Source organism: Hemitrygon akajei, chromosome 18 (genome assembly GCF_048418815.1).
Source record: "Hemitrygon akajei chromosome 18, sHemAka1.3, whole genome shotgun sequence".
NCBI classification, from domain to species: domain Eukaryota; kingdom Metazoa; phylum Chordata; class Chondrichthyes; order Myliobatiformes; family Dasyatidae; genus Hemitrygon; species Hemitrygon akajei.
The window spans coordinates 34,480,146-34,500,293 of record NC_133141.1 but is presented as its reverse complement, the minus strand read 5'-3'; the positions used below and the strand labels follow the sequence as shown (position 1 = coordinate 34,500,293).

The 20,148-nt window shown below is 41.3% G+C and overlaps 1 protein-coding gene across 1 annotated transcript in view; it reads right to left on the bottom strand.

Moving 5' to 3' along the window:
* Positions 1-310: 310 nt before the first annotated feature.
* The window catches only part of LOC140741295 (growth/differentiation factor 11-like), a 40,037-nt gene continuing 20,199 nt past the window's right edge, over positions 311-20,148 (bottom strand). The window contains exons 2-3 of the mRNA XM_073071335.1: positions 15,791-16,164; positions 311-8,447 (exon numbers count right to left, since the gene is read on the bottom strand). Coding sequence (XP_072927436.1) covers positions 8,067-8,447; positions 15,791-16,164 — 755 coding nt within the window. The 3' untranslated portion in view covers positions 311-8,066. The remainder of the gene's footprint in view (positions 8,448-15,790; positions 16,165-20,148) is intronic.

Below are 20,148 nucleotides of genomic sequence, written 5' to 3'. Positions count from 1 at the left end.
GTTATTTTGAAGCTGTAAAATATGGAAATAAAAAAGTAATCTTGGTTAAAATATTAAAGAAATGTGTCATCTTTAACTTCATGCTTTTTGGAAATCAGGTCATCTTTTACTCGCTTAGCTATTCACAGTATAACAGAAATTTTAACCAGGGGTGCCCAAAATTTTGCATGCCACTGTATCAGGGGTGTGTGTACTAGTGCACTACTACATAATCTATGACATTTTGCTGTGCATCTTAACCATTCCTATTATGTCTCTTAAAGGACTACAACATTTTGGTTCATCGTTGGAATGCAAAATCAGCACTGTGTTCTGTATAAATGTTTTATTGTTCCTCAAAGATGTATTCCAAACAACCACAAACTAAATCAAAACAAGTGTTTCAAATAGCAGAACATTTTTCTGCAACCCACTGAGATTTCAAAGACAGAACACTTTTATCTTTTATCTGTGTAAATATTTCATTGTGCTGAGAGCAAAATTCAACAGATTTAAAGGGAATAATGCACAGAATATGAACAGAACTAATTCAAGCAACTATATTAACCAGTTTATACAATATTGTACTACATATGTAAAGCTTACATAAGATTTACAGCTCAATTTTATTCTCAAATAGTTCAAGATTATTAATGTGCCTAGTCTATCGTATAATGATTACAATATTTGCTTTGCCCTCAAAAAGTAGGTAGCTGTTTGAAATCTGAATTGTGCCTCTAGGCTGCTTTCCGGATACATGATGCCAATTTTGCTCAACACTCTGTGCTGAACCTTTTTTTTGTTCTTTTTACTGTCAGAGTCAAACAGCCTGCAGGCTAGCTCTGTGGTTCTGCATCCTCACTCTATCAGTCCAAACACTGTCATCTACAATAAGACAAACTTAATATGTACGGTCAAATGGCAACTGAGCATTTATAACATTTGACATCAATGCACTGAACTGAGTCATGCAAACTCGGAATGGTAAAAAGTTAGCAAACATTGGTCTTTCAATTGTGATGGTGCTCATGTTGGAATTTTGCCATTACAATCAAATGTTCAACTTTTTGTTTCCATTAACCTGATCCAATATAGTTAAAATCGCCACCTGGATTCTAACACACCCTTATTTGCAAGAGTTAGTTTAATAAACAATTGTACACAGGTTCACAAAATCTGTGATTATGTACTGTATTATTAAAGACCTTAATATACTTAGTTATACATGTAAATGCATAGTAAAAATGGCTTAGCCCCTTGTTTTTCCTTGTAGGCATGGGATGATAACTTTTCCTGAAAAGCTGGCTAAAATTGAGGCTGTTTTGGTACTTCAAATCATATTGCACTGGAGAGCTGAATATGCACAATGTTTTTTTTTAATTGAAATCACGGATTCTAGGAATGGTAGTGAATTTGGTACACTTGTGAAAGTTGGTGTAGTGTGCCATTTCCCCCCTGGTAAAATACAAACTTGGTAAAAATGCTGGTATTCACTTGAGTACTTAATTAGTATAATAGTATCCATGATCAAACTTTGCACTTGTACCATGAGTTCTCTGCATTAGGAGTGTAATACAGTTGTATAATAAGCATATCATTTCTTTAACTTTCCACAGTGCAACAGTTATTTCCAAGATAATCTGAACATGCTTTCATACATTCGGAAATATCTTGTCATGTTTCCAAACCACATTCAATGACAGAGTACTATTACAGCACAACTATCCCATGTAATTTTAGGGTATTTTTAAGCTTTTGTTATTACCCATAAATTAATAAAGATGGGTACAGGTGCCGAAGGAAGCAACCAAATATACAATAGGGTGAAATGTCAGAAATGGGTGCTGCTAGCCACTGTTGTCTTCAGGTTACAGTAACCTGATAAAGGGAGACATTGTTTCCTTTAAAGTCGATGGAGGGCCCTTAAACTTGAGAAACAGGTTAATTAAAAGTTTTTAACTCTAATAAACCTTGGAACTACTACTACTACTACTGCAAACACTACCTTTTCAATAACCATGACTAAAGCTTTCATACCTAAACATCAAAACCCATTGTGCGAGACTTGGAAAAGTGCTTTTTTTTTGAGCAAATGTTAATTTTGTCTAGTTCTTTTAAAGAAGGGTCATTTATAATTGAACTGAACCCAAGAAAGAGTGTTGTGCTCTCAAAACTTGTCAGATTTTGGATCTCTAAGTACTTTGAAGAATAGGATCTACCCTTCTGCAGTAAGGACAGTCGCAATTTTCCAGATGAGCCTTAACCTGAGCAGGATCAAAGTGTCATGAATATTTTGGGCCAATCAGGCAGTTGGACTTGCTCATATCTTGGGTGCATTGCCTGTGATTTTCATCCTCCCCTTACAGTTCAGTAGTGTCCCTTCAAGGTTCTCCTATTGAAATGAGCCTCCTTCATCAATCCATACACTATTTTCCTTTTAATCTATTTTCAAAGAGATAGGTAATACCAGTATTGCAAACCTTGAGGTCCTCTATCAGAACCCTGTTCAGTTACATATGGCACTTCCTTCAATGCAGAAGACATTCATAAAATGGCTTCTAATTTTAAAAGTTACTACCTCCTCTAGTAAGACAATAACCTAAGGTGAATACTTAAGTTCTGACTTGTATATAATGCATGAATTCAAAACAACAATCTAGGCCTGGAGTTTTTATGGTGGACAAACACCTTCAGCTTCCAAACAATGTAATCTTGCTACATCCTTAGTTGAATTCCAGACCAGGTACTCTTCACCTCTTCATTAGTCTTGCTAGATTGTGCTTTTAAATAAGAGACTATTTGAAAGAAGTTTTCGGCAATAACTTGAGTGGGTTGTACTAACATTTCAATAATATCCGCTCCAGTCAGTAGGGCATTGGGTTTTTCCCTACAATTAGAAGCAGCACTTGGAGAAGAAGGAATGACCATCATAATCCATTACAAACTTTGGTGACACAAGCTACTTCGAAAGCTTCTAGACCTTAAATGCTTTCACTTGCATATATAGACTTCTCCTAATATGTTCTGTGCTGAAATCATACTCCTTCACATAAATTCAGAACTGTCGATAACTCCACTCCTTTATCCCTTTATTGCTAATCCCAATTTCTCTCCTCTTTCCAGTTCTGGGTGGAGTTCAGCACTTCAGCCATTTACTTTTGGTCCTCAAACTTTTTAAAAAACCTGTTAGATGACTTTGTTGTTGCAAGCAAGGTTGTGGTGGTGGTCAGAGTAGTTATAAAGTGCATCTGTGGTGGGGGTTGGTGGTTTCAATGTGTGAGACTGGCAATAGGGGAGCAGTTAGTGTGACAGTGAGGACAGGTATGATGAATGAAGCTGTCGGGGCTGAATCATGTTATACCCACTATTCAGTGGCCTGTAATTAGGACTGAGTGATACATCTAGATACCCGAATTTGAAGTTCCTTGGGTCAATATTATCGATGATCAACAGTTAGTGTCAGTGATATTTTAAATATAATTCCACCTAGCCACAATCCTGTAATTTTAGTGCTGGTGATATTTCCAACTTTTTGAAAAAATAAAGTCCAGTCAGATGGCATCTGTGTTACATTTCATGTCAATAATCTTTCATTGGAACTGGGAAGATTTAAAGAACCAAATGCTTTGGCAAAGAAGACAAAGGGGTGGAGAGAATAAAGGGGTTGTTTGTGTTAAGGTAGAGCCCAAAAGACACTGGAAAAACATAAGTGGTGGTACCAGCATCGTAGGCTTAAATAGGATGATGAAAGGGGAAACCAATTCCGGAACAGTGAAACACTAAATTGCAGTTGCTGGAAATCTGAAGTAAAGGAGAGTGCTGGGTAAATTGTTAAAAGTCAGTGTTGAGTTTTGAGGGTCATGAGTGGATGATGAGGTGCTGTTCCTCGCACTTCTACACTTTGTTGAAACATTGAAAGAATCCAAAGACAGTCGTAAGGTGTGGGGAACTAACATGGGGGGTAAATGAAGCTCAGGATCTGCAAGTTGGTCACCAAACCTACACCTGGCACCTCCAAGTAGATACCACCACATCATGTATATTGAAAGCAGCACACAAAATCTGTATTTCAGATTTATACTGACCGTACAGTTTTGTATTTCACAGCTCCAGTATTTTTCTCATGAGTCTCACATTTACACTGCCTTAAGACAGATCGCCTGCATTCAACAAACCAGACCCTTCCTAGCTCAGGCGGTACACGCGAGTTGTTCAGTCTCCTGTCACACTCACTTTGTTCTATCCACCCCTCCCCTACAATGTCTAACTTTTTAAAAGAACTGTTTCAAATTCTGACGAAGCATTGTCTTTCCACAAATGCTGTCTGACCAACTGAGTGTTACCGCTTTCTGCTTTTATTTCAGGTTTACGGGATCTGCAGTGTTTTGGATAATGCTGCACCGAAGTAATTAACCCAGTTTGCCCCTGTAGCAGACTTGTCAAATGGTTTCACTCCCTTCTTCTTTTCCTTTTTTTAAACAGATTCATTCACACCGCCCTCCCTTTTTTAAGGGTTCTATGAACCTGCTTCTACCGCGCTTTCAGACAGCGAGTCGCAGAGCTCGACAACAATTCACCATCTCCCTCCAGCTCTGTCCTCTGGCAACCGCTCCTCCTGCCTGTTGAACCAGTTTCAGCTAATTAACTCTGCCAGCGCTTGTCTTGATTTTTTCTTGTTGCTATCCCAATTGCAGTGCTACACAACTGAGGTCACTTTGGGCTGTTTGATTTTTTTTAAATAAAAGTGGACGTATTATATTCTCGGCTAGGTTTTTTTCGGTCCCCCCTCCTTGAGTTCCCTCTGCTCCAGCATACAAAACAAAGTGAGCTGGCATTCTCCTCAACACCCTCTGCCAGTTCTATTCTTATTTGATTGCTAGGACACACAAGAATGACAAATAGTCCAAATTGGTTCATCCAAGGTTGTATGGCGATAAATGGCTGCTCTTTGCTACAGAGTCCCTTTACTGACAATTTCCATGTGTAAAGCGCCTTTAATCTAGCCAAACACCCCCAAGGAGCTACTGGGGCAACTGATTAAAGGTTCAGTCAAAGAGGTAGGATTTGAAGAGTTATTTCAGAATGGACAGGGAGGCAAAGACCTTTAAGCAAGGGAAAATCTGAGTTTGGCAGGACTGTCAATGGCGCAGCAATTAAAATCAAGGTAGGGCAGAATCGATTCTTTAAGAGAAATCACAGTAACTGTTAATTGAAGAGCAAGCTTTATGCTTATATACACAGTAGCTGATTTATTATGCACAGAGTGTTGCTGATCTCCAAGTAACTCATTAACAATCTAATATTTTCATCACAGCCCAAAAAATGACAGTCAGGAAACGTGCGGCAATTCGCTGCAAGTTAACTTGCTAAAGCCTTCTTGCAACTTTCGGAGTTTATTTGGTTGCAATGTCTGTCAACACTTTCCATCCATTCAGGCCGTTGTTCTCTGATCGGCATATTCATGAGTGGTTTGGCAAGTCAGCAGCACAGTGTGCATATTAAAAAGATATCCTCATGAATATTGATGACCTAAGGAAGTATTCTGCTTGCAGAACGAGAAATTCCTGTCTCAGCCACCCGGAATGTTTTAAAGCACCAGTCTTGGCATCAATTGTAAGTTCCTGATTGACTTGGGAACATAGGTTGGTGTGGTGATAACCCAATGTGTGATCTTTTGACTTAATTCTTAATTAGAATATAGTAATGAGACCTAAATTCAATGCTCTACATTTCCCCCAGTTTCCCACTACGTTACCTCCCCACAATATTACGCATTCCATCCCATTTAGCCTTCCATCTAGATTATGAAGGATTTAAGCTTGATATTAGCAAGGATTTAGTTCAGTCCCCCTTTGCACTGGTTTAAAATCTGCTCCCCTAGGCTTTGAAGCTTTTGATAACTTTCCTGTTTGTCAAATCAACCTGTGTTAAATTCTTGATTGACACCTGATCACAACAGTTTTGTTGCAAGAGACATTTGCAAAATGAATTTGAATTGTTAGATCTAATTTTAAATGTGTCTGTCCCTCCTCACTTCTACATTTCTCTCACCTGAGGGAATAATTTTCCACCTACTCAGCCATCTCCCTTTGTCACCTTTGCTGGCTCACCCCCAATCCTTATTGGGCCATGTGCATTTAAATGAACTGTTTACCATCTACTTGTTGACTTTTTTTTTAACACAGATTCATGTATGCAGGTTGGTGCATACTTTGCACAGACTTTGGCAGTATTTGTGGTAAAATTAAATGAAGATTTCAGAATGGGGAGGAGTATCTGACATCAATTATGATAACAAGACATGAATTAGCAAGTGCAGCAGCACCTCCCGCTGTGACTCTGTAATTTTTCATTGATTATGGTGCAGTCTTAATGATGTTTATGTATGTTGTGCTTCTTGGGAAAGGATGAACTATAGGACAAGATGTGGCAATGCGGGCTTTGTAAATATTGTCTGAGTTTTGAAATATTGTTCTTGTTGCTCTATAATTTGTCTGGCTTTCCTTTTACTGACCCATAATTATGAGGTAGTACTTGGCACAGAAGGAGCTTATCTTTGAGCAGAAGTGCTGTTGATTGATGGCAAGTGTGTGGATGAGAGAACATTCTGCCCCAGCATCAAGGCAATGGCAAACCTCCACCTTGATGGCAAATGTTTCCCAATCATTGCTCACCTATCGATCTTCAAAGTTCCCCCAACACAGTCCACCCCCACCTGCCTCCCAGTTCCACAGCTCTTTGGGGAGATAATTTCATATTTCTGCCGCCGCCAGTATAGAGAAGTGCTTCCTGACATGACCCTGAACTGCTTAGCTCGTCCTTCTTGTTCTAGACCCACTCACAAGAGGAAATAATTTCACACTGCCTATCCTATATGCCACTTGCATCATCTACACCACCTTAGTTATCGTTCACACCATAATCTTATCTCCCTGAGAAGTCCAGTCAATGTAGCCCGTTGTCATTACCCCCAGTGTCATTCTGGTGAATCTGTGCTGTAACCCCACAGAGAAGTGTGAATGCAGATACTCCAGCTGTGCTTTATCCATCCTCTCTGAGGTAATGCCAGAATGGGTAGGCTTTGGGCCAGGTCAGACCATAAATGTGCACCGATACAGTGTAGCAACTTCCTAAGTCAAAGAAGCAGAGAGGGGCTTTTGACCAGAGAATGCTATGGTTATCCAGTAATAACTTGCAGTTTCTGTGTGTGATGATGGGGGAAAGCTTTAAGTACTGGGTGTCTGAAGAAAAGGCTGTAAAATATTGGACTCACACAGGAGGTCAGTCAACATCAGCAAAGAAAAGGTGGAAGTTCAAGTTTCACAAGAACTAAGCTGAGTCTCATCCCAAACTTTTATTGGCTGTACCTTGTGCCTTCTGCCATTTTATCTGTCAGATTGAAAAGTAGGTCAGCTATGTAAGGAACAAGCGCAACACTTTCTCTCTTGGCTTCTCTTCATTTATCTACAGCTCATTAAAATTTTCATTTAGACATTGTTGAAGATGACTTCGCAAACTTTAACAGCATATGTGTAGTTTGACTGTTTCCTATCTCCTTCCTACCTCTCCAAATCAAACACATGACTAATGGGATTTTAATGTTTTAATTTTTTTTGTTTAAACAGCAAAATTAAACGGGGCCACTGCCTAGCAAGATTGTGCATTTGCAAAATCTATTGAGTCAAAACTGACAAATTGATCCCAATTATCCTTTGCTTTTGAGTATAATTCATTTCACTGGTACTGGTGGCCTCAGCAACTCCTCTAAGATTATTTGCTCTGATATTGTGATCAGTGGTTACTATTTCAGTTGTGGAGTTGGGGGTTAGGAGAGAGGAGGAACTCAGAGATCTGGGATCAGTTAGTCCTAGTTATTAAATGCCTTTTTTTTTACAGGGGATGTTTCTGATGCATGAGGTTCTCTCTTTCTGACTCTCTAAGACTATCTCTCGATCTCTCTCTATATCTGTCTCTCTGTCAGTCTCTCCTTATTGCACAGTGCATGGCATAGTTTGGACACATTCTTGAATCGTGAATGTTTCAGTGGTGGGGGATGGGGGGGGGAGACATTTGGCTGTTTTTTCACTTTAGGAGCAGCCACATCGATCAACCACCATGCCTGGGATTTGCCCGTTGATGATCTCTTGCTTGTCGTTGAAGTAAAGCATATTGATGGGCGACATTTTGGTTGGCGTGCAGCAGGGGCCTGCTGACCCTCGGGCGTTGGCGTGATGCACCAGGTGGGTATGCGGGTACTTCTGCATAAACATGTACTCGCATTGACCAGAGCAATAGTTGGCTTTGTATCGTTTGGGAGCAATAATCCAGTCCCAGCCAAAGGCCTCAAAATCAACGGTTAGCGGAAAACGGCAGCAACGGGACTCTGTAGAGTGCTCGTCACAATCTAGCCCCAGGTTTCGGCGGGTACGTTTGTTTGTTTCTGCCACTTTGACTTCCAGAAATGGTTGCTGTCAAAAAGAGAGAGAGTTTTTTTTCATTCAAGTGTATCTATACATTTTCTTCATGTCATTAAAACTCTTAAGTGTCTCTGCTATGCTGGAACAAAGGGCAAAATATGAAACCAGAGACATAAATGCTCGGGCAGGACACCAAGGGAACATCTCTGCTGTTCTGCCAGTGGTGTCCTCTTGATACTTCTGTGCTTTACCGACTGAAAATCAACGGTGCACCACAGGGATCGGTGCTGGGACATCTGTTGTTTGCTTATAAGTGACTGAGAATGTAGATAGCCTGACCAGTAAGTTTTCAGACAACACCAAAATTGGTGGTGGCCTCAGGATACAGTGGAACATGGGTCAGCTGGAAAGTTGGGCAGAGCAGTGGCAGGTGGAATTTAATGCAGACAAGTGTAAGGTAATGCACTTTGGGAAGTCGTATTCTGGTAGGACATATAAAGTAAATGGAAGACACTTTAGGATGTACAGAAAGGGTGCAAGTCCATTAAATCTTGAAAATGGTGACACAGTTGGATAGGGTAATGAAAAAGCTATTATTTGGTATGCGGGCCTTCAAAGACCATAACATTCAGTACAAGAGTTGGGACCTCATGTTGCAAGTATTAGTGCAACATTTAAAAGGCATCGGACAAGTGTTTTGATAGGAAAGGCGTAGAAGAATTCAGGCCTACTGCAAGCAAATGGGATTAGTGTAGTTCAGCACGGATGAGGTGGCTGAAGGGGCTGTATGAATCTATAATTGTAAATACATTCATCATCTAGTTTGCATTACTTGCACTATTTATAGTGCAAGGATTTTTTAAGTGATCACGAGCATTTTTGATGCACAGTTAACTGTCTCATAAACCTCATAGCCACTTTAAAACCACTCTCAACATTGATACTTAACCAGCAGGTGCTCTAAATGCACTGACAAGTTACCTTTGCAGCCAGTTTAAATGTGGATGAAATTCACCTCCCACAAGCAGCCATTTTAAGCACATTATCAGAATGCAGTCAGATTCCTAGAAATTGGCTGAAATTCACTGTCTATTTATGGAAATCCAGCAGTAGTTTTGATGTTTTTTTAAAAAGCAAATTAACCAAATTCTGGAAGTTTAGAACAAAATTAGAAAATGACAGAAGTGCACAACAAGCCAATGGGAAGTCCTTTCTCAGATTTAAGTCCTTTTGAATGTACAGGCAGATTTCAAAGATGCTTAAAATTCATAAATTAAGTCTATTACTACAATTTACCTAACCCGAGCATCCATTTTAAATGCATTGATAAATTTGCCCTAAATCTATAGTTTAAATAATAATAATAATGCCACAGATATTTTAGACTTGCTTTTCAAATTTAAAGTTGTCAAAATTCATATCCACTGAGTTGTCAGAATGCAACAGGGACTTTGAGGAGCACGTAAGGAGACAGATTTTGGAAAGGTGTAATAATAACAGGGTTGTCGTGGTGGGAGATTTTAATTTCCTAAATATCGACTGGCATCTCCCTAGAGCAAGGGGATTAGATGGGGTGGAGTTTGTTAGGTGTGTTCAGGAAGGTTTCTTGAAGCAATAGGTAGATAAGCCTACAAGAGGAGAGGCTGTACTTGATCTGGTATTGGGAAATGAACCTGGTCAGGTGTCAGATCTCTCAGTGGGAGAGCATTTTGGAGATGGTGATCACAATTATATCTCCTTCACCATAGCATTGGAGAGGGATAGGAACAGACAAGTTAGGAAAGCGTTTAATTGGAGTAAGGGGAAATATGAGGTAAATTAGTTTTGCTACAACAAGAGTATGGGACATTGGAAAAAAAGTTGAATTTCCCCATGGGGATGAATAAAGTATCTATCTATCTATCTATCTATCTATCTATCTATCTATCTATCTATCTATCTATCTATCTATCTATCAGGCAGGAACTTGGAGCCATAAATTGGGAACAGATGTTCTCAGGGAAATGTATGGAAGAAATGTGGCAAATGTTCAGGGGATATTTGCATGGAGTTCTGCATAGGTACGTTCCAATGAGACAGGGAAAGGATGGTAGGATACAGGAACCGTGGTGAACAAAGGCTGTTGTAAATCTAGTGACGAAGAAAAAAAGAGCTTATGAAAGGTTCAAAGAAACTAGGTAATGATAGAGATCTAGAAGATTATATGGCTAGCAGGAGGGAGCTTAAGAAAGAAATTAGGAGAGCCAGAAGGGGCCATGAGAAGGTCTTGGTGGTCAGGATTAAGGAAAACCACAAGGGATTCTACAAGTATGTGAAGAGCAAGAGGATAAGATGTGAGAGAACAGGACTTATCAAGTGTGACAGTGGGAAAGTGTGTATGGAACTGGAGGAGATAGCAGAGGTAATTAATGAATACTTTGCTTCAGTATTCACTACGGAAAAGGACCTTGGCGATTGTAGGGATGACTTACAGCAGACTGAAAAGCTTGAGCATGTAGATATTAAGAAAGAGGATGTGCTGGAGCTTTTGAAAAGCATCAAGTTGGATAAGTCACTGGGACCAGACAAGATGTATCCCGGGCTACTGTAGGAAGTGAGGGAGGAGATTGCTGAGCCTCTGGCAATGATCTTTGTATCATCAATGGGGACAGGAGAGATTCTGCAGGATTGGAGGGTTGCGGATGTTGTTCCCTTATTCAAGAAAGGGAGTAGAGATAGCCCAGGAAATTATAGACCAGTGAGTCATACCTCAGTGGTTGGTAAGTTGATGGAGAAGATCCTGAGAGGCATGATATGACTAGGAATAGTCAGCATGGCTTTGTCAAGGGCAGGTCGTGCCTTACGAGACTGATTGAATTTTTTGAAGATGTGACTAAACACATTGATGAAGGAAGAGCAGTAGATGCAGTGTATATGGATTTCAGCAAGGCATTTGATAAGGTACCCCATGCAAGGCTTATTGAGAAAGTAAGGAGGCATGGGATCCAAGGGGACATTGCTTTGTGGATCCAGAACTGGCTTGCCCACAGAAGGCAAAGAGTGGTTGTTGATGGGTCATATTCTGCATGGAGGTTGGTGATCAGTGGTGTGGCTCAGTGATCTGTTCTGGGACCCCTACTCTTCGTGATTTTTATAAATGACCTGGATGAGGAAGTGAAGGGATGGCTGAATAAATTTGCTGATGACACAAAGGTTGGGGGTGTCGTGGACAGTGTGGAGGGCTGTCAGAGGTTACAGCAGGACATCGATAGGATGCAAAACTTGGCTGAGAAATAGCAGATGGAGTTCAACCTAGGTAAGTGTGAGATGGTTCATTTTGATAGGTCAAATATGATGGCAGAATATAGCATTAATGTTAAGACTCTTGGCAGTGTGGAGGATCAGAAGGATCTTGGGGTCCGAGTCCACAGGACACTCAAAGCTGCTACGCAGACTGACTCTGTGATTAAGAAGGCATACGGTTCATTGGCCTTCATCAATCGTGGGGTTGAGTTTAGGAGCTGAGAGGTAGTGTTGCAGCTGTATAGGACCCTGGTTATACCCCGCTTGGAGTACTGTGCTCAGTTCTGGTCACCTCACTACAGAAAGGATATGGAAACCATAGAAAGGGTGCAGAGGAGATTTACAAGGATGTTACCTGGTTTGGGGAGCATGCCTTATGAGAATAGGTTGAGTGAACTCGGCCTTTTCTCCTTGGAGTGACAGAGGATGAGAGGTCAGATGATAGGCATTGATGGTGTGGATAGCCAGAGGCTTTTCCCCAGGGCTGAAATGGCTAGCATGTGAGGGTACAGTTTTAAGGTGCTTGGAAGTAGTTACAAAGGAGATGTCGGGGTAAGTTTTTTATGCAGAGTGGTGAGTGCGTGGAATGGGCTGCCGGCGACAGTGGTGGAGGTGGATATGATTGGGTCTTTTAAGAGACTCCTGGATAGGTACATGGAGCTTAGAAAAATAGAGGGCTATGGGTAACCCTAGGTAATTTCTGAGGTAAGGACACGTTCGGCACAGCTTTGTGGGCCGAAGGGCCTGTATTGTGCTGTAGGTTTTCTATGTTTCTATTAAAGTTTACATACACCCAACAGCCATTTCCTATTGCATCTTTTGGCCTAATTTTCAGAATTTGGATGGTGCTAGCAAGGCAGTCATTTATTATCCATCCTTAAAAGCCCTTGAAGTGGTGATGAGTGGCTGCTTCCTTGAACTGCTGCAGTTTGTGTGTATCAACGTACACAGGGCTGTAGGTGGATGGGTCTGCTCACGTGATAACGTGGGGCGGCAGAGTTTGTTTTCTGGACATTGGATTGAGAGAGGTCAGTCAGAGTCCATTAGAGTAGGCAAGTCCAGACCTAACTACGGCACAGATAATTGGCTGAGGGTTTCAGCAGTGGTTGCTTGGAGGCAGAGTTTTCTGGGTATCCAGAAAATCCATTAAATACATGTTGAGTTTATGGAAAATTAAAGAAGGGCAGTAAAGCACTGAGCTTGAAGATACAACTTGATAAAGTGAGATGGAGAATGAAATTACCAAGGATGAGATATTGATCACCACAGAAGCAGAGGAAACTAAGCAGTGGGAAAATTATTGTGGGACTTAGATGTGTTGGGGAGAGGTGTGGAGATCGTGAGCGAGAGGCAAGAGGGTTGGAACATGATGAGATTCTCAGAGGAGTAGAGTGATGAACCACATGGGAGAGACATGACAGTGTTGGATGACATAGTCAGCCTGGTATAGGGGAAAGTTATCATTGACCTGCTTTCCATTAAGACAATGCTGTCAACATGACAGTCCACAGTATTCTTTTTTCCCAAGTGAGCAGACCTCTAGAAGGAGGTGCCAGGGACACTGGCACAGAGTACCAGGTCAGTAGTGGGTGCAGTGAGTTGGACAGGGAGAGTTTGCTGAAGTGAGTTCTCAGTGGTCCTGTGGGGTAGGGATGTTGATGAAAATATAGCTTGACACAATGAGAGCTGAGGATGGAAGCAGGAAATCAAGAGTGCAATGCACCTGAATGACAAGTTTGACCAGAGTAAGGAGAAAGGGGGAGGGAGGGTAAAGTGGACACAGAACCAGTGGGTTCAGGTCCAGCCCATTCTTGGCTGAACTGCTAACAATGCTCATTTCCTTGGGCTCATGTTTGCAAAATAGTCAATTGATCCTTGTCACACAAATAGAGTCTTTTAGGAGCCAACAAGTCGTGCTCAGGTTGGGTTGGAGCAGGCAATGTTCTGGTCATGTATTTAGGTTCTGGTTGGGTTAGCTCAGGCTGACTCAATACTTTGTGAGCAGTGACAGCAAGCTGTTCTTTTCAACTGCCTTCCAAACATGACTTCCACTATTACACGACCAATAGTCCATTCGAACTTGTTATTTATGGCTATGGTTGATCAGATATGAAAAACAAATATCTCCACAGGCCAGGTCAGATTTTAATTTTATCCGCAAGTAAACCACTGGCAAGCTATACCTTGTTATCAGTCAAATGCCTGCAGGAGTGGAAGGTCATGAGTGTATTCCAGTTAGTCACAATTATATCAGAAAGCAAAGCAAACTGATGAACGCAAAGAATTTTCAGCAATTATAAACAAAAAGCACTTTTATAGCACCTTTTGCGACTTCAGCTGTCCTAAAGCTGTTCAAAATTGCAGCAGCCAATTGCGCACAGCAAGCTTCCACACATAGCACGGAGAAAAATGACTGGCGACTGCTGGATTTAACTGTGGTGCGGAGGTTAAAGGCCCTGATGCATCGCCACAGCTTTCCCCATGACCATCACCTACCATGGTCACCTTGCAATCATGGGAGAGGTTTAGCTGGCTGGAACTGTTTGTTTCTCCCCTTTGCGCTCTTCGCATTCTCTTTCCAAAAATGAGAGATCTCAAAGCAACTTTCATACTGAAAAGTGTTTGGGAGAACAGTTTATGCTTCCTTAATATCCCTTGAGAGAAAGATGGACTGCTGAGGAGAGTTGGGGTGTTGAAGAAATTGGACAACCCACTGAACCTAACAGCGAGGCAAATGAATCCTCGGGATGTGCTTTGCACAGGTTCTGTGGCACATAACAAGTCCAGAGAGCTGACACACTGCACCAGCCAGCACTCCACTGCCAGCTTCCCTTCAGAACAATTAAATAGATTTTGACAGTGGTAAACTATTGGAAAAAACTCAGCCATGATATGAACAGAAAAAGTAGATGCAGGAGTGAACTTTTCAAAGACAACCTGCTTGCTTTGTCAGAATAAAGATGATCTTTTGCCTCAGACCCAGTTTCCCACAGCAACTTAAATGTTCAAAAATCTATCACTCTCTGTTGAATATATTCAGCAACCAAGCTTTGACCGCCTCCCTGGGGCGAGTGTTCCAAAGACTTACCACCCTCTGGGTGCAGAATTTTCTTCTCGCCTCTGCTCCTTATTTTGAGACTTTTATCCCTGGTTCTAAACACCTGAGGCAGGAGAAACATCTCACCTGCCAAGCCACAAGTACCTTTTAAGTGATACAGCCTCTCATCCATCTAAACTGGATTATCAGTCTCTGCCCTCGCAATAATTCTGCCAGCCAACGTCTTTCAAAATGTTGAAAGTAAGAATAGGAGCAAGCTGTTCAGCCCTCAAGCCTGCTCCGACATTTAGTAAGATCATGGTAAATCATGGACCTAAAATCTACTTCCCCATCCAATCTCCATATCCTGCCATTCCCTTGGTGCTCATAAATGTACAAGTTCCAGCTTTGCGCATCCTCAGTGACTAAGCACACACAGACTCTGGTGGGGGAGACACAACCTGAATGAAGAAATTCCTCCTCCTGTTCACACTAAAGAGTCTGCCCCCAGTTCAAGCTCCTCCACTCACAGCAAACAGCCTCTGATTATCTTTGGTAGTCTCTCCTGAGAATCTTTCATGTCTCAATGAGATCTCTGCTCACCCCATTGAATTTTAGAGCAATTTTATTCCGTCTTCATAGTACAACCTCCTTATTCCAGTCATCCATCCAGTAAAACTGCTCTGGGCAGACCTGTAGACCAGTGTTTGGGTACGGAGACCAGAACTCCAGGCAGTACTTCCGAAGGAAGTCTTACCCAATCTCCTTACCCTTGCAATAGAGGCAACACACCATTTATCTTTGTTACCTTTGGTGTCTTATGAACCACCACGCCCACATCCCTCTGTGCAGCAGCATTTATTAATCTCTTGCCATTTTAAAAAAATATTCACTCCAGCAGCGTCTTTTTCTTTGGCTTTTTTCCAATTATCGCCATTTACCAACTGTCCTCCCATTGGATGCTTAATAATGCTGTCTTCAGTCACTAAGCACGGGCTCTATTTGTGTGGCTTTCTCTGTAAACCAGGGATACCTGTGCCTCCTTAACACAGGACTTAACGTGAACCGTACTTACCAGTCCCTTCTCTCCACTTCCTGGAGATGTGATGGCCAAGTCATTCCCGTCCATATCAAAGACGTTGATCTCAATACCCCAGTTGGTGTGAGGTTGCTTGAACCAGTTCTGCAGCACGTGCTTAAAGTCGATGCTTTGCCAGCGCCCATTGCGGGAGTCCATGTCTATTTTTAAGGATCGGATCCGCGAGTGCCTGCTGCCCTTTTCCGTCACAGGTTTCAGCCTGAGGATTTGCAGATACACCGTGGAGGTGTGCAGTACTGGTCGCAGGTAAACCCACAGGTGAGCTCGCACCACATTTGTAAATGTGACTTTGGGGCTAAATTTAAAAAAGCAACATTTTGGACTCCCATCCACTTGGACACAGGGGTCAGCTACAAAAAGAACAAATCAAGAAACAGAATCAAAGCCAACTAATACATATCTGGTTGGATAGAACTGTAGCCATCTAGTAAATTTGGATAGTGTTATTGACAGCTAACCCATATATAATTGGATAGAATTGTAGCAACTCATACAAGTGATTAGAAAGAATGGTAGTCAAAAATACATACGCATATGACTAGATAAACTGAAGCAATTAAATATTTGATTACATAGAATCTTACCAACTGGTATACTTGATTGGTTATGATCATTTCAATAGGTACATTTAATGCCAGAGAAATGTATACAATATACATCCTGAAATTCCTTTTCTTTGCAAACATCCATGAAAACAGAGGAGTGCCCCAAAGAATGAATGACAGTTAAATGTTAGAACTGCAAAGCTCCTCCCCAACTCCCCCCCTTCCACGCATAAGCAGCAGCAAAGCCCCCCATCCCCCATCAGCGAAAAAGCAATGACACCCCCCCCGCCCCCCACCGAGCAGTCAAGAGTGCAGCAAAGCATCATTTCCAACTAACGTGTGTCTGATTGGATAAAATCTCAGGGAACTGGTACATGTGATTGGATAGAATTAAAGGCAACTAATAATTTTGACTGATAGAATCATTACCAGCTCATATATATCTGCTCAGATAGAATTAAAGCCACTAGTATATATCTAATAGGACAGGATTGTAACCAACTAACACATCCATGATTGGATTCGTAGTCAATAGTACACTTGGCTAGACAGAATCATCACTGATAAATTTTCATATTTGATTAGATAGAATCATTGCCAGCAAATACATGTTATAGGATATTATAGATTCAAACCAATTAATACATTTCTGGTTGGGTAAAATTGAAGCAAATTAGTTCATTTGATTGGACAGTTTCACCACCAACTGATACATATATGATTGAAACATTTGTAGCTAACTAATATAATTGACTGAAACTTTGACCTAAACACTGAATTCAGGTTTTATGCTGTGAAAGAGAATAGACTGTTAGTTAAGAAAAATATGTCACTTTTAACGGAAACCAAACTGTTCACAAAGTTGTCTCTCTACTCAGAGCGTACCTTTACAAAATAAAATAAAAAGCACTTGTTATACACTGTGTTTCTATGGTTGTATGGTAACTAAATTACTGAACCAGAATCTGGAAGTAAACCGGTGACAGGATGAACCTCAACATATTAGCCGACGAATTTAAAGCTGTCATTAAATAAACATTAAATTTCTTGGTAAGATAAAATCAATAATAGCAACCATTAAATTAATGTTGTTGTAAAAATCCATCTGGTTCACTGATGTCCTTCAGGGAAGGGAATCTGACATCCTTACCCCATCTGGTCAATATGTGACTCCAGACCCATCAATATGGTTGTCCACTCTGAAATGGCCAAGATGGAAATGAGATGCCCAGTAAATGCCAGCTTTACTAGCGGTATCTACCTCCCAAGAACAAATAAATAAAATAAAATTTGAGCAACACACCCTCCTAAAATTGAATTCCAGCCCATTAAGATGAGAATTGTTGCTTCACTGTTTTGTAGTGATGTAGGGCTAGGTTCCACCTGGTGTTGGCTCTGCTTCCATGTGAAACTACCAGCATTTCGCACTTAGACCAAATAGATACTTTATTCGAAAAGCAATTTAATCATCGTGAGCCACAAAGGTGTTCCATAGGGATGGTCACTTGGGTACAGTCTTACCCAGGATGCCTCACTGCAGGGTGGTGAAGTAAAGGAAGATTCCTTACTTGTGGAAATGCATGAAGTTACAGCAGATCTGTCCGATACTAAGAAACTGGAGCATTAATCAGTAAGTAATTGATCATTATATTTTCTGTTTTAAGAATTTTATTCTGAAAGGTACAATGAAGAAAAATGGCATGGAATGCAAAATGATTGGAGTATTACAGTAACGATGTAAGGTAGCCTCATTTTGAATATCTTGGGTATAAAATTACCAATTTTTTTGTCACTTGAACACCCATTACCAGCAATACCAGTAAATGATGTGTACTGAGCCATTTTGCGTCAATAGAATCGATCGTCTCAGGAGTAAGTCTCATTAATGGAAGTGCTAATCACGTCAAGACAGCTGGACAGCAGATGTGTTTTGATGAAAAGTCATTGGCCTGAAGCATAAACTGTATTATGAGGAGCCTAGATAAAGTGGATGGCCAATTGTTTCCCCAGAGTAGGGGAGAATAAATCCAGAGCGCATAGATTTAAGGTGAGAGGAAATATTTAAAAGGGAGCTTATTCCTTACAGAGGGTGCTGGGTAATGGAACCAGAGGAATGTAGAAATGGGCACAGTTACAACATTTAAGACAGGTGCATGGGTAGGAAAGGTTTAGAGGGTTATGGGCCAAATGCAAGCACATGCATGGGATGAGCTGAGATGGAAATCTTGGTTGGTATAGATGAGTTAGGCTGAAGGGCTTGTACCCATGGCGATAACTCTATGGCTCTAAAGATGAGTGACTAATATAGACAGAGAAAGAAAAGGACTTGAAGTTGTAGAATCCAGTATTCAGTCCAGAAGGCTGAAATGCCCCCAGACAGACAATGAGTGTCTGTTCCTCCAGCTTGCACTGGGCTTCACTGTAACAGTGCAGGAGCTCAGAGCCCGATAGGTCAGACAGGAGTGGGACAGGGAATTAACGTGGCAGGCAATGGGGAGCTCTGCATCACTCCTGCAGACTGAATGCGGGTGTTCATCCAATTTGTGCTTGGTTCCTCCAGTGTAGAGGAGAGCACATTGTGAATCTAGTCCACCGGAGTGAAAGAAGACTGCTCCAGTGGGGGGGAGTGGTGTTCAGAGTTTGAAATTATGGGTCATCTTTTCAGAACAGAGATGAGGAGACGATGGTGAACCTTTGGAGTTCTTTACCAATTACGGAGTATGTTCAAGATAGATCAATATATTGTTAGATGGAGTGATGAGATATGAGCTTAGTGCAGGAAAATGGTGCTGAGCTAAAAGATCAGTCATGATCGTACTGAGTGTTTCCTACTGCTTCTGTTCCTTAAGTTTTTATGTAGTCCCCTCATTTGGTAGTTTCCATAAGAGGGAGCTCTGGGTGGGGGGGGGGGGGCGGGTGAGGGCATATTGGACCTGAAGCCCAATCCTCTGTTTCCAGGATGAAACATAATAATTCAGCTGGTGTTAAGTCACATTGAAACTTCTGCTTAAGGAATGATGGATCACAGCCTGGCAGCTCCTCTAGCAACATACCCCTGGATCTCATGGTCGGTGGACAGGAGGGAAGGCAATAGTATAGCTTATTTCTTGGTTTTCCTGAACAGACTGTCTCTGTCAGAGGTACCTTGCAATGCCCCTCAAGTAGCCTCTTCTTCACCTGGCAGAGTCTAGATTTTCCATTCTCCACTATTTTAGTGCTGGATTGAAAGCGATCCATTTGATTGGGTTGATGTTATCATTATAATAGAGTTAGAAAGGCTTGGCAGAATCTATGAAAGTGGGGCAGCACCGCCAAGTCTAACCTTCTCTTCCTAACAAGCATTGTCAAGACCTTCTCTAAGTGGCTTGCTTACGTGCGATGATCCTATTTGTTTCACACTCACTCCCTGTATTATCTCCAATTCATTATAAGCCACACCATGGGAGAACTGTACATCTACAAGTAAAGATATTGTCTGTTTGCTTTTTAGATCTTTTTTCCCTTCTGCGCCCTTTTTTGAGCTTTCTATGCTGATGGAAGAAAATACTCCTTACTGCACCCTTTCTCTATTTTACACTGGTTCTGCCCATTAATGTAGAGTGATTAAAATCCCCTCCAATTATTTCTGATTGCAATAAAAAGAATCATTCATGAGACACTGATGTTGTTAATGGTGCCAGCGTTTATTGTCTGCTCTTAATTGCCTCTAAACTAAGAAGGTAGTTGAGTGTCATCCACTTTGGAGTTGCACACAGCCCAAGCTGGATAAGGACATCAGTGAACCAAACT